At 35.8% G+C, this 13889-nt stretch overlaps 1 protein-coding gene across 2 annotated transcripts in view; it reads left to right on the top strand.

Annotated features, from left to right (window-relative positions):
- Nucleotides 1-695: 695 nt before the first annotated feature.
- NSG2 (neuronal vesicle trafficking associated 2) overlaps nucleotides 696-13889 on the top strand; it is a 74525-nt gene continuing 61331 nt past the window's right edge. The window contains exons 1-3 of one of the 2 annotated variants that reach the window (XM_074229615.1): nucleotides 696-1031; nucleotides 1127-1234; nucleotides 2191-2341. In XM_074229615.1, the coding sequence (XP_074085716.1) occupies nucleotides 1218-1234; nucleotides 2191-2341 (168 nt within the window). In that variant the 5' untranslated portion in view covers nucleotides 696-1031; nucleotides 1127-1217. The remainder of the gene's footprint in view (nucleotides 1032-1126; nucleotides 1235-2190; nucleotides 2342-13889) is intronic. The other variant, XM_074229625.1, reaches the window with a different exon arrangement.

Here is a 13889-nt window from a genome sequence, read left to right as displayed (position 1 = left end):
AATTTGAATTGGATATTTTCCCTGCTCTCTCTTGCAACAGCATGTAAGTTCCCTTAAGCTTATGCTCTAATGACAGATATGTGAGGACGAGCCAACTCACTAAGAACTAAGCATAGGACCTTAATGAGGTTATTTCAGATGTAGTAATTTTAGAAACAGAATATTTTCTAAATTTCCTGGAATTTACTACTGATTCCAAACTTCTCTTTCTTGAAGCCACCAGCTTTAGATAAAATGAATTTCCTTAACCCTGAAACAAAGTTTTCTTTTAGATCACCTTAGGTCTTTGCATTGAACAGCAGATAAAAAATTCCCAAATATATGCATCTGGTTCTGTCTTCATTTGCTAGAAATGTCCGAGTGATTTCTCCATCACTCTGGGATAGCAGCAATAGAAAGGGATCCGATTCTGAATGAGTTTTATTCCCACTTTGTTTAACATGTTTGCTTCTATAAGCAAATTGGCTCTGACAGCAAATTTCAAATATTGAAAATTTGGTTTTGGTTTCTGTTATGCTCCTGGATCACTTTAGTTCAGGGAACTCTTCCCCAATCCAGTTTCCTTTTCATTTCAGATCGAGGTGGCATTGCTTGGTGAGGGCTTATTAGCACACACACCCATGTGTATATTATATATATTCTTATATATGTATTTCTATTTCATCCTATTCACTTATTTTTTCTTCCCTCTTGAAACTGTATTTGCTATGTGGTGGTTGCGGCCATGCATCAGAAACAGCAGGTGGTGCCAGATGCCAGATGGAATGGGAAGTCAGAGAGAGAGAGAGAAAGAGAGAGAGAGAGAGAGAGAGAGAGAGCGAGCGAGTGAGCGTGCTGTGTGCTTATTGCAGACAGGAGCTACTATACTCTCTTCTCCCAGCTTACTGTCAGTAGCTCTTGGATTCAGGCTGCTACACCCAAAAGCCCCTGTCCCTTCAGCACCATCAGCCGGAAGCTCTTGATCGAAAGGAAACCAGCCCTACTCCTCAGATTGGCCCGAATCTGGCCTGACCCTTCAAGCGTGGTTTGCAGTAAGTACAAGGGTTTACTTTGCTCTATTTTCCCCCCATCCCACCCTACCCCACCCTCTTTCATTATGACATCCATTTTTTTCTCTTATCAACAGGACTGATATGTGAAATCAGGTCATGGGAAGCTGCATTGTGGACTAAATGGAGGAGTCTTTCTTTGACTCAGAGTGAGCTGGAGAGGAGGATATGCAGGGCATTTATATGTTAGTTAGTACTATTTGATATTAAAATTATATATAGCCATACAATGTTGGAGAAAATCCAGTTGCTATTATATTGCCTGAATCAAAGAACCAGATAATAAGGATAACACTAAATAGTATAGAAATACATATTGATGAAAATGTACACATTCCTATATGAATTTCTACATGGACACCTGCACATGCAAACAATGCATTTCTTAGTGGAAGGTTTGCTGAAGAGAAACTGTAAACAAAAAAATAACAATTCAAAATAATGAGGTGAAATGTATCAATACTGCATGATGCTAGAGAGTATTTTGACTTTGTTCTACCTTCTGGTTATGGCTTTTCAATGTGAACAACTAGCATTTTTTTTACCTAATGTTTTAAATTATTTCTGCTTTGCACATATTTTAAAACTACATCTTTAATTTGCTTTTGGGTTTTCCCATTCTGTGACTGCTGAATCTTATGTGCATTAAGGCAGGGGAACATGTTGAATGATTCTAGTTGTACAATTGGAATAGTGTCTGGAAACCTAACAAAGGTATCCTCAAAGGATCACTGAATGGTCTGAATAATTATGTCTCAGCCTCAAAAAATCAGGGTTCAAATCCAAACTCTGATATTACCTGAGTGATTCTAGGAAAGTTACAGTACCTTAATAAGGCTCAATTCCTTCCTTTTTAAAATGGGAATAATAATACCTACATGGTTTATTTGCCTTACATAGCTGTAAAGTGGGGTTAATTAATAATATCTAAATGGTTTATTTGCTTTACATAGTTGTGGGGAAAGAGCTCTATCGTCTCTTAAAAATAGAAACAAAAGCTCTGAGTTCTGAATTGTGAGTTTTGATGATAATGTCACCAGAATGGAGCTATTTAGGAAGGAACTATTTCCTCATGACTATAATCTTCTGTTTTTCCTGCAGTCTTCTTCTTTTGTCACCTTACTCATTTGGACTATTTCAGGTCTGGGAAGTTAGGCTCAAGAATGGTGAAGCTGGGGAGTAATTTGAGTGATAAGAACAGCAAACAACCTTCTGGTGAGGACGGCTTTCAGACTGTTCCTTTGATAACACCCTTGGAAGTAAATCACCTGCAGTTTCCTGCTCCAGAAAAGGTAACACCAAACATTTCCCCTATTCTTTGAGATGTCAAAGGGATTCTTTTCTTACAAAATTTGTTTACTTGTCTTATGACAGACATCCTCTGAATCATATCAATGATATATAAATGAAATAATTTTTTTCTTTTTGGGGGGAATACAAAGAACCATTATTTTGTAGCTAGAAAGGATCCTAAAAATTATATATTCCAACCACTTCATGTTATATATACTTAAACTAGGCCTATAAACTTTAAGTGACTTGTTCAGGTTGCACAGGGAATCAGAAATTATACCCATCTCCTCTAGATCCAAATCTAGCTTTCTTTCTAATCATTTCACAATACCTCCATAAGAACTGGAACAAACATTGAATATTATAGGTGAAATGAACTTTATAAAACTGAGTATAGATGGAAATAATTGGAAGGAACCTTTGAAGAGCTCCTATTCTATTGGAATGTACTCAGAATGTATGGTGTCAGAGCTATAAGGGGCTGTGAGGATCATCCAGTTCAGTTACCCCATTTTACAGCTGGGGAAGCAAAGGCTTGGAGAAGGGGAAATGACTCTTCCAAGGTCTAGTAGAGTTGGGACTCATATATTAAATCCAGCATGGACCTTAAAAATAATTGTTTAGTTCAAACTGTTAGTTTCACAAAAGAGAAACTGAGATCAAAAGAAGAGAAGTAAATAAACCAAGGTCACAAATACATCTCTGAATGTTTTACAACATTCAGAGCAAAATTCAAGCAAAATTTGAAAAATTAGTTTAATCATGGGAAAAGTTTCAGGTACATCAAATGGATTATCAGTCAAAAGAAGGTAGAAACTATTGTAGAGGAAATACAGACATTAATTAATCCTGTATCTAGGGTGAGATTTGTCTGATATACAAAGGTGAAGTAGACAGTCTTTTTAAGCTATATCTAGAAATTTTTTAGCTGAGTTTTTAAAATACATTTGGTTAAAATGTCTTGAATATGTCTTAGGAGAAAACAGTGAAATCCTCTATAGGAAATATACAAATGGAACATTCTGTTTTATTTTTTCATCAGCAAATGTAAGGGAACAATGATAGTTTTAACAATCAATTCAGCTAGCCTTAAGTGGAACTTCTGAGTGATGTAAAAATACATGACCTACTAATGAAGAATATTGGTCATCTATCTTTAAAGTTCAATAGATATTAACATAAAATCTCTATCATGGTAGCAAAAATGAATAATCACCAAGGCCACTGAGAAATCCATGGTTCTTTTTTCACAGAAGGAGCATAGGTTCTAGTTTCAGTTCTGCTCCTCACTGTGTGTATGATCTTGTACAAATCGCTTAATAGGATCATAGATCTTGGATTTAGAGCTCAAAGTTGGTCTTGGAGAACATCAAATATCGTTTTCTCATTTTGTAGAGGAGGAAACTAAGGCACAGACAAGTTAAGTGACTTGCCTATGGTCACATGGTAAGTAATTATCTGAGATGAGATTTGAATCAGTTCTTGATTTCAAGTTCTTCAGTCTATGGCCTCTGTTTATTCATCTCTTAAATGAGGCAATCTTGACTAGAACTAGATGAACTCTAAAACCCCTTCTAGCTCCACCAATCTGTGTTCTATGGTGTTAAGAACCATTTCAGATTAAACCTTCTGTTCTGTAAGGTCTTGAGAAATTTCCAAGAGTCTGTTCTAAGATCTCCTCCAGGATATGCTTTTTTTTTGTCACATATTCTAAGTTCCTTTCTAAGCCTGACATTATGTACTCTATGTTTCAAAGTTTCTCTTAGTTCTGTTCTGTTTTTTTAAAGGTATATTCCACCTCTTATGCTATATCAATCTATGGTCATGACTTCCTACAATTATAAGATTTTAAATTACAAAGATTAAGAGAAAAGTATCTAGAAGAACCAAGTTTTCTTCTGCACATGAGGAAATATATATTGCCTGGGACAGGAAAGAGGAAAGCCTGCTCAGGCTTTGCCGAGTTACAGGTAGAATCATTCTCCCAAGCCAATGTCTATTCTTGATTCTTGTCTTCTCATATCTCTATAAGATAAACAGAAAAGAGATGGTAAGACAGTAGTACTCATGCTCCCTCCCCATGATAAATCCCAGTTCCCTGCTGTAATTCCCAGAGAGTAGAGTGGCTGTAGGGGCTTCTATGTACTTGAGGATGTTATTACTCATAAGGGATGTGATTTTTTATGATTTCCCTGTAAATATTAAGGGGGTTTAATACTCCTTATCCACTCACTTCTCAGCTTCTAACTCATGGGGTTAGACAATTGGGCTGATAGTATATTTTGTTGGCAATATAGCCCATCTGGAAGCTTGGGGATGGACAAAGTCATTTTTTCATCATGTCTACTGTGGGCATGGTGCTAAATCCAGCCTGACCAGAGGATTTAGTTGATTCCATTTCACTACTGCAACCATTGACCATGTATTAAGAGGCAGAATCCAGTCACCAGATCACAAACCTTATGGTTGAAGTCTTGAGAGTTGGAGCATCCTCTTTCCCAACTCCTTCATTTTAAGATAACTCCTAGTTTATGTCACAGGCTAACAAAGCTTAAAAAAATTAGACCTAAATTTTTAATCAAACCAATTCTGCCAATATATGTAGTTTTGCTTCCTTAGTATTCATCACTCCCAAATGTTGCAAATACAATATTAATAATTATACAGTAGACATTTTATACTTGGAAGTTATCAGAGCAAATTTAAGCCCATTAATTCATTTGAGCTTCATTACATTTCTGTGAGAGGAAGGGGCAGTAATTTTTATTTTTATTTTATAGATGAAAAAGCTAAGGTTCAATAAGTGTGAAATCACTTGCCCCTATGTCATATAACTATTAACTGGGGAGGCCTGGACTCGAATTCAGGTCTTTTAACTTTTGAGTTCATTATTCTTTCCTCTGCTTTCACAGTTTCTCTTCTAAGTTTCCATAATGACCATAGCATTTCTTTTAGGGATTTAGAGTGGAATCTTAGCCTCTATTTTTACAGATGAGAAAACTGAGGTCTAGGGAAGGGAAATAACTTACTGGTCACTTCTAGAATGTAAAGGTAGTTAATTGGTAGAGTCAGTGTTCAAACCCAGTTCCTCTGACTTTAAATCCAGGGCAATATACCATCCTATCTCTACACTGTTTTAGCTTATATCTTTAAAAATATAAGAAAAGAAAAATCATAATGAATAATCCTTTAATTAACATGCAACAGGATTGTATTTCTAAATATTCATTCCTTTATGTGAACTCAGGAACTAGAAAGAATCTGGCTAAGTCGTCCATTTCCTCTGACTGCTACATTTTAAGCTCTCCTTCAAATCATCTTTTAAAAAAGTAAAGCCCATGAGCATTTATCAAAGTATTTTTCTATTAGAAGGAAAATAAATGCCATATTTCCTTTTGGCACTTCATTTACTATTTTTTTTGTTGTGACCCTCCTAAGAAGAATCATAACAAAATTTGACTAGAGAGAAAAATGAAAGTTCAAGGGTCCTTGAGAGAAATTTGCATCACCTTGGCTTCACAACTGTCCTTGGGCCTCAGTGCAGGTACTCACTTTGGTCTTGGCCCTGTTGTCCTGCCCCTGCTCTAGTCTCACAAGTAGTGAAACTAGAGAGATTCTTGGGACCCCCTGATTTTGTTTTTTGTGCTTCAGGGACTAAAGTTATTAGCTCTGCTTTAAAGGTGGGGAAATCAAGGACCCAGCCAGGTACTATATTTTGGGAATGAGTTCCCAGCAGAGTTAGATGTCTGATTTCTCTACATTCAGTGCCTTTAATTTATCTGCCAAGGACTCCCAATACCCACAGTACAGTTAAGACATAGATTTAGACTAGAGTGGAGTGTGTCTGTGTGTGTGTGTGTGTGTGTGTGTGTGTGTGTGTGTGTGTGTGTGTGTGTATGTGTATGTGTAGGAGGATAATTTGAGATAAGCTATTGAATTCCTATCCTTTCTTTCTTGAGACATTTCTGACTTCCCTAAGACTCAGATCTTACTGAGCCCTCACTATACTTACACCTCACAAATGCACTTGGAAGAGGTATCTCTTCCAGTATGCATTGGGCATTGGAAGAAATGAGAGACTTCAATAGATGGGGGTGGTAGGGAGAGGGTGGGAAGGAAAGTGTTCCTGGCATTGAATTTAGCAAAAGCCTAATATTGGAGATTAGAGAAGGCATAATAAGAATATAAAATAGTATACTTTAGTTGGAATGTAGAATATGTAGAGTATAAGATGGTAGTTTGGAATCAGATAATAGAGAGCCTTGAATGTTACATTCATGAGTTTATATTTTATTTGTTAGACAAAGGGAATCCACTAAAGATTTTTGATAGTTATATAATTATTGCATTGTGATGATAAAAGAGTTAGGAGTATCAATTAAGAAGCAAAAGTCTAGGTGAAAGGTGACTAGGTGACACAGTGGATAGAGCACTGGCCCTGGAGTCAGGAGTACCTGAATTCAAATCCAGCCTCAGACACTTAATAATTACCTAGTTGTGTGGCCTTGGGCAAACCATTTAACCCCATTGCCTTGCAAAAAAACCTAAAATAGAAAAAAAAGTCTAGATGAAACGATGAGATTCTGAATTTGGATGGTTACAATGGCAGTAAGGAAAAGAATTGCCTTACCTTCAAAGTCAGCATTACTATTCAACGAAAAAAATATTTGCATATGTGTATATGTATAGATACACTAAAATATCTGAGAGTGATGGAGATGGTTTGAAAGTGATATACACACACACACAGTTACAACCATTTGTAGAACCAACCTCAGCATTTGATTTTTTAAAATTAATTCTTTTGTAAAACTTTGTGTAGTTGTTTATTATGGTTATTATGAATGCCCAAACCTTACTGACTTCCTGCATGTACAAAAGTATAAAGAACTCAAGCTCTCAGGGCAGTTAGGTGGCGCAGTGGATAGAGCACGGGCCCTGGAGTCAGGAGTACCTGAGTTCAAATCCGACCTCAGACACTTAATAATTACCTAGCTGGGTGGCCTTGGACAAACCACTTAACCCCATTTGCTTGCAAAAAACCCTTAAAAAAAAAGAACTCAAGCTCTATAGAACACTCTAGAAATTTTTTTTAAAAGTTCCCTTCCTCCCTCCCTTCTTTCCTTTCTTCCTTCTTCTTTCTCTGTACCTCAGTACCTCCTTCTAAACTTAAACATCTTGCATCCAAGATTGATTTCATCCCTCCCCCTTCTCCTCTCCTCCCAAGAACAATTACTCATTTTACTCTGTTCATCTCATAAATTTATAGAAATATTCCCTCTGAGGTGTGGTGTTGTAAATAGAAAAAGACACAATGGCCTGGGAATTACAGGATTCTAAAGTTCAAAGGAATCTTAGAGGGCTTCTAATTCAACCTTACATCCAAAAGAATCCTTACTCCAACATATCTGACTTGTAGACATTCATCCTTTAATTAAAATCCTCTAATGAAGCTTTAGTGAAAACCAGTGTTTTCTGAAACAGCCTATTCCATTAGGAACATTTTGGTTACATCAAATCTAAATAAATCTCTTTGAATTTCCACAAACTTGTGGCTTAGGAATCAAAGAAACAATGTATGTGAATATTGACTCTATAATGTACTAATTATATGACTTTGGGAAAGTCACTTAATCTCAGGACTTCAGTTTCCTCAATTCTAAAATGAGAATGTTGAATTGAAGGAGCTCTAAGGTCCCTTTCAGTTCAAAACTCTTTTAAGTTTCTTGCAGTAATGTAAATTAGAGTGGTAGAAAATAGAAAACACTGAAACAAATGCTGAACAGCTTCGAATTTGTTTTAGAAATTTTCAAAATGGAGTCAGAATAGACTGTTCTTTTCAATCTTAGTTCTTTTTTGCAAACTACCAGGTTGCCCTCTGGGTTTTCCTATCACATAACAACAACAATAATAAATTATTAATTTTAAAATAATAATTATGCCTACTTCTCCTTCATTAAATATCCCCAGGGTTTAGCACATTAATAAATGCTCAGTAGTTACTCTTTCATTTTCTTGGATATTCTTGAGATACTCTTACATCAAAGCATTTTACATACAATAACTGTTTGATTAATCTCCATGCTACCCATGTCCTTTGGGGACCAAACAGAATAAAACTAATCCAGCTTTTATATGGTGGCTTTTCAAGTACTTGAAGTCATCAAGTTCTCCCTGAGTCTTTTCTACTCCAGATTAATCATACCCATTTCCTAAGTCAGGAGGCCTATCTATTCCTGAATTCCAACTATGCCACTAACTTGTGGAATGAGTCAAGCACCTTCACCTTTCTAGGCCTCAGTTTCCTCATGGTCAAGTTGAACTGTACTTCTCAAAGGTCCTTTCCATTAAATGGTTATTGAAATTCTCTCTGAAGAACTGGGATTAGGGTTTCTCTCTTCAGTTCTAGTAATGTATTAGCTGTATTATTTCTGGCATATTACTTGGTTTTTGTGAACATTTTTCTTCCCTAAAAAATGGGGACAATAATACTTGGAATAACAGTCTCACAGGTGTTAAGAGGAGAATCATAATGTAAATCTTAAAGTTCTATGCAAATGAGAAATGTTAGTGGTAAGTAGAATCACTCAGGGTTCTCATAGTAACCTTTTTCTAGGATAATCTTAGCAGTTTAGAGAAATCTTAATAAAGTCAGATGTTCTAATTTTGTTTCTTTGTTTTCTATTTTCTACTAATCTAATTTACACTACTACAGGAAACTTAAAAGAGCATGGTATTTGAACTGGAAGGGCTCTAATTCAACCTTTTCATTTTAGAATTGAGGAAACAGGTTCTAAGACTTGCTCAAGGTCACATAGCTAGTAAATGGCAGAGCCAGTATTCACATAGTTTTTTTTTTTTTTATTCCTAATCCACAGTTTTGGAAGGAGAATGTTTTTTATCCTTTATGTGAAAAACTAAAGGAGATTCAAAGAATCTGCCTGGATCATTTTCTCTTAGTAGTTCATCTCAGTAATTCATTTTCAAACCTTAGAGCTCCAGCTTACTAAAATGAGAAATCTTTCTCCTTCCTCAGTATTTCCACATTTTATTTATCTGTCCTGCCAATCCTGAGGCTTCTTAAACTGAAGAGCTCTCTATTATTAATAATTCTGGGAAGTAATATTTTAAATTTTTATGATCTGTACTTTGTACTATCTGAACTGCAATGTATTATGTTAGCCTATCTCTAGAAGCTTAGAGTTACATCAGGGCAATGTGGTCTTTTCAGAATGAATAATTTACAGCATTTTCACAATGCCAATTATGTCAAATTGTATTACTCATTTCTTTAGGGACACCGTTCATGTAAATATAAAGAGAAAATTCTGTGAAATTCCCCATATATTTGAAAACTCAGACTCATTTGTTAAATTACCCTTAAAATACAACTTTTAATAAAAACAATGGAGATAATTTATCCAGCAGCATTTTCAGTACACATTCCCCACCCCTCCTCCCCCCTCCCCCCACACACTTGTTTAGTCATTTCAATTATGTCCAATACTTCATGACCACATTTGGGGTTTTCTTGGCAAAGATACTGTTTGCTATTTTCTTCTTTAGCTCAATTTATAGAGGAGGAAACTGAGGCAAACAGGGTCAAGTGACTTATTTAGGGTCACATGGTTAGTGAGTATCTGAGGTTAGATTTGAACTTAGGAAGAGGCAACTTCCTGTCTTTAGGTTTGGTGCTTGTGCATGTGCACTATGGTGTTACCAAGCTACTCCTACATTTGTGTACATAGACAAACAAATATATGCATATGCATAGTATGTCTTTGACTTATATATATTTCTCTTAACCAAAGAAGCTCTATTATTTGTTTTCTTTGTGATATTGAACAAGTTATTTCTCTTCTCTGGGTCTCACTTTTCTCACCTGTAAAATGAGCAGTTTTGATAAGTGATTTTGAAGCTCTCTTCTAACTGCAAGATTTTATGAACCTATAAAATCCATTGATTAACAATTACTTGGTTCCAATTTCCAAAATTCTGAGCCAGAATAGACTGTTTATTTCAATTTTGTGCCTTTTTTGGAACTAGCAGGTTACCCTCTGGAATTTACTTTCACATTAATAATGACACTTTCCATTGATTATGTATCCTCAGGGTCAAACACATAGTAGGTACCTAATAAATACTTGTTGATTACTCTTTGATTTTTCTTAGATATTCCTATATCAGAGAATTTTTGCATACAAAACATGTCTGATTAATCTCATTGACACATGTAAACAGTACAATTTAAAGTGAGTATTCATTACCATACTGCTTTTATGGAAATGGAAAACTGAGGCATAAAGTAACTCAGAATATTGCCATAACTATTACAACTGTAGGAGACCTTAAAGGTCATTTATTACAAAACTTCATTTCTTAGCTTTCCTACAGTAACTACTGTGGTCAACTCCACCCAGATTATTTCATATGGAGCTTATGAAGAAGCAGGAACAAGATGAATGTATAGCTGTAACTTTGCACTCCCCCCACTAACACCTTTTATTATGACTACATACTTTATCTTTTAAATATACACCATATATTTCTTAACAGACCCAATGAAAATTCCAAGTCTGTTCTGCATGTTCTTCTAGCACCTTCCTTAAAGGCTTGTATTGTGGTTTGAGTTCTAGATTAGAAATGTGGTAACTCCAATTTGTCACTTCCCTTTGACCTTCAGTTTCCTCATCCATGAAAAGAAGTTGAGTGAAAAGGTCTCCTAATTCTTTCTTCTAGCTCTAGTTTCTACATATGTCATGGAGAAAACTTGATGGATAGACTTGAGAATAAGGAAATCTGGGTTCAAATAGTGGTTCTGAACTTTGTTATCCTTGTGACCAAGACATATCAGTTTTTTGAGCTTTAGTTCCCTTCCCTGTAAGGATTTTTATGACCTCTTCTAACTGGAGCCTACAGTTATTATTAACTTCATGTTATCTACCTTTTGAGGGATGGGGCAAGAACTATACCTCTGATTTAATTAGTACAGAGAAATTCTGGGAGGGAAGATACTATTACTCTGAGCATATCCTCTTTGGCTTCTGGCTTAGTGTGGGAGCCTCATTTTAAAATATCTTACCCTATGCTTGGCATCAGTTTGAATCTTTGGTCTGATACTTACTAATTGTATGTCCTTGATCAACTCATTTAACATCTCCTTGCATCAGTTTCCTCTTCTATAAAATGAGAGCAGTGGAGTAGCTCATCTCAAAGGTTCCTTCCAATTTTATATTTCTGTGACTTCCTGAAGTGTAAAGCTCACTGATTGGGGAGCAAGAAGACCTGGGTTTGAATTCTACCTCTGAAGCTGTCTGACCTTGGATAAGTCATTTCTGCCTTCAGATGTCCTTGTTCTTCAGTAAAATGAAAATAGCAATGCATACACTGTCACCCTCCCAGGATTATTTTAGGGAAAATAGTTTGTAATTCTTAAAGACTTATAGAAATTTGAGCAATTATTTCCACAGTTCTGTCCTGATATTTATTATGAGATGTTAGGCAAATCCCTTCCATGCTGGGACTTAGTTTCCCTTACTTAATTTCCCTAATTTATCTCACCTCACCCTATGGAACTCATACCTTGTCAAATTCCAGCCCTGGGTAACTACCACCATTTACTTCCTCTGTTCCTCCTCTACTTATGCTACCAAATGGGGCTGGAGGAAGAGAATCATACTGCCTGTTGTCTCTTCTTAACCACATCTACACTGTGGCAGAGTAATTCTTTTAGTCTTCCCTAATCAGCTCCCCTATGTGATTGTTTTAAACCTCCACTTCAAGTCTCCTCCTCTGCTCTTTTTTTAACTCAGAGATCATCAGTTATGTTTTTAAAATAACTCCTTGACATTATCCCTCATTGTTTCTTCCTTTAAATCCAATGTGTACATTGTGTGTGTGTATATCTGTTTCCTTTTTGCCATAATATAGAATAAAGACTCCAAAATCTGCCTCTAGTCTATCTTTCTAGTTTGATTCCAATATTATTCACCTCATACTTGAGCACAGAGAAGAAATATATAGTTTTTCTATAACTTTCATCCATTTATCCTCTCACACCTTAGAGTTAAGCAGCCTCCTTATTCTTCAGACTCTTGAAGATAGTGTCCATGTTCTCTAGAAAAATTCTCTTTTCTAGATTAAACATCTACAGTTCCTACAATTATTATTCCATAGTCTATTCTATAGCTTTCTTAACATTTTGGTCAGCTTCCTCTCAGTGTGGTATGGCCCAGCTTGTCTATAAATGTTCTTAAAATGTGGCATTCAGACCTGAGAGAGTGCTGTAGATATGGTCTTATCAGGATGCGAAATGACAGGATTGTCAAAAAGCAGTGCTCCCCTGAATAAAACCTTCCCCTCTATATCAGAAGATTGAACTAGAATTGACTACTTCTGATTATTTCATCAATGTTCTTCTCCACCACACTGCCTAGCTGAGCCTGAAATGACAGACAGAATCTTGTCCTCCTTATCCTTCAATTTCTTTACCTTCCAAGGTACACAATTCATCTTACCTCATTTACCCACAGGAGTGATAACAGCTAAATGTCAGTTTCCATGATCTTGAACCCTGAAGTGATTTTCTATGATCATAATTTTTCTCCTTTTTCCATTATCCAATTCCTCCTAAACTTTTTATTTTTTTATACCACAAGCTTCAGTCCCTTTCTCCTTTCCTCTTCTTTTGGTTTAACCCCCTGATCTTGCTGTACTTTCCTATCAGGGTCTTGACCCAGTAGGTAACACTTTTTTATCCTTGTTGAAAGGCTGGCTCTGTGGAGAAAGGAATATAGTTGAAAAACAAAGGTGACAGAAAAACAAAAGATAAAGATAATTTTTTAAAAGAAGAGTATAAAATCCTTGAAGGCAGGAATTGCTTTATTTATTATATCCTAAGCCTTTGTCTTAGTACCATACATGCAATTAACAATTAGAATGGGGATGGAGAAATACCTTCAGAATATTCTTTGCTTTATACTCAGTTGAAGTCGGCTAGGTGGTGCAGTGGATAGAACACTAGAGCCTCCTGGAATCAGGAAGACCTGAGTTTAAATCTTGTCTCAGATCCTTTCTAGGTATATGACCTTGGGCAAGTTACTTAACCTCTGTTGAACCCTACATTGTACTTAAATAATTGTAACTTAATAATTGTACTTACAGAAAAGTGTTGAGGAAAGTTCTTCCTAAGTACTGAAGTGCTCCATACAAAAAAGCAACTAATACTATCAATGACTATAATGTTGACCTTCTCTGGATCTAAATCATTTATCTTCTCTGGATTTAAATTTTCTCATCCCTAAGTAGAAGAAGCTGTATTATATAATCTCTAAGATACTTTTCCAACTCTGATAATCCAAAATCAGAGCTATGATGCCAACTTTTTATCCATTCCAATTGACTTTCCATTCTTTCCACTAAACGGTACAGGTGAGCTTTGTATCATCTAACAGAAACAATATTTTGTGGAAATTATTGTAAAGTGATGATATGTACCAAACTGACTCACAATAAATGGAAATAATACCTGTAAAACTTAATATATCA

Source organism: Macrotis lagotis, chromosome 1, assembly GCF_037893015.1.
Source record: "Macrotis lagotis isolate mMagLag1 chromosome 1, bilby.v1.9.chrom.fasta, whole genome shotgun sequence".
In the NCBI taxonomy this organism is placed as follows: domain Eukaryota; kingdom Metazoa; phylum Chordata; class Mammalia; order Peramelemorphia; family Peramelidae; genus Macrotis; species Macrotis lagotis.
This window is presented reverse-complemented; position numbering and strand designations above follow the sequence as displayed.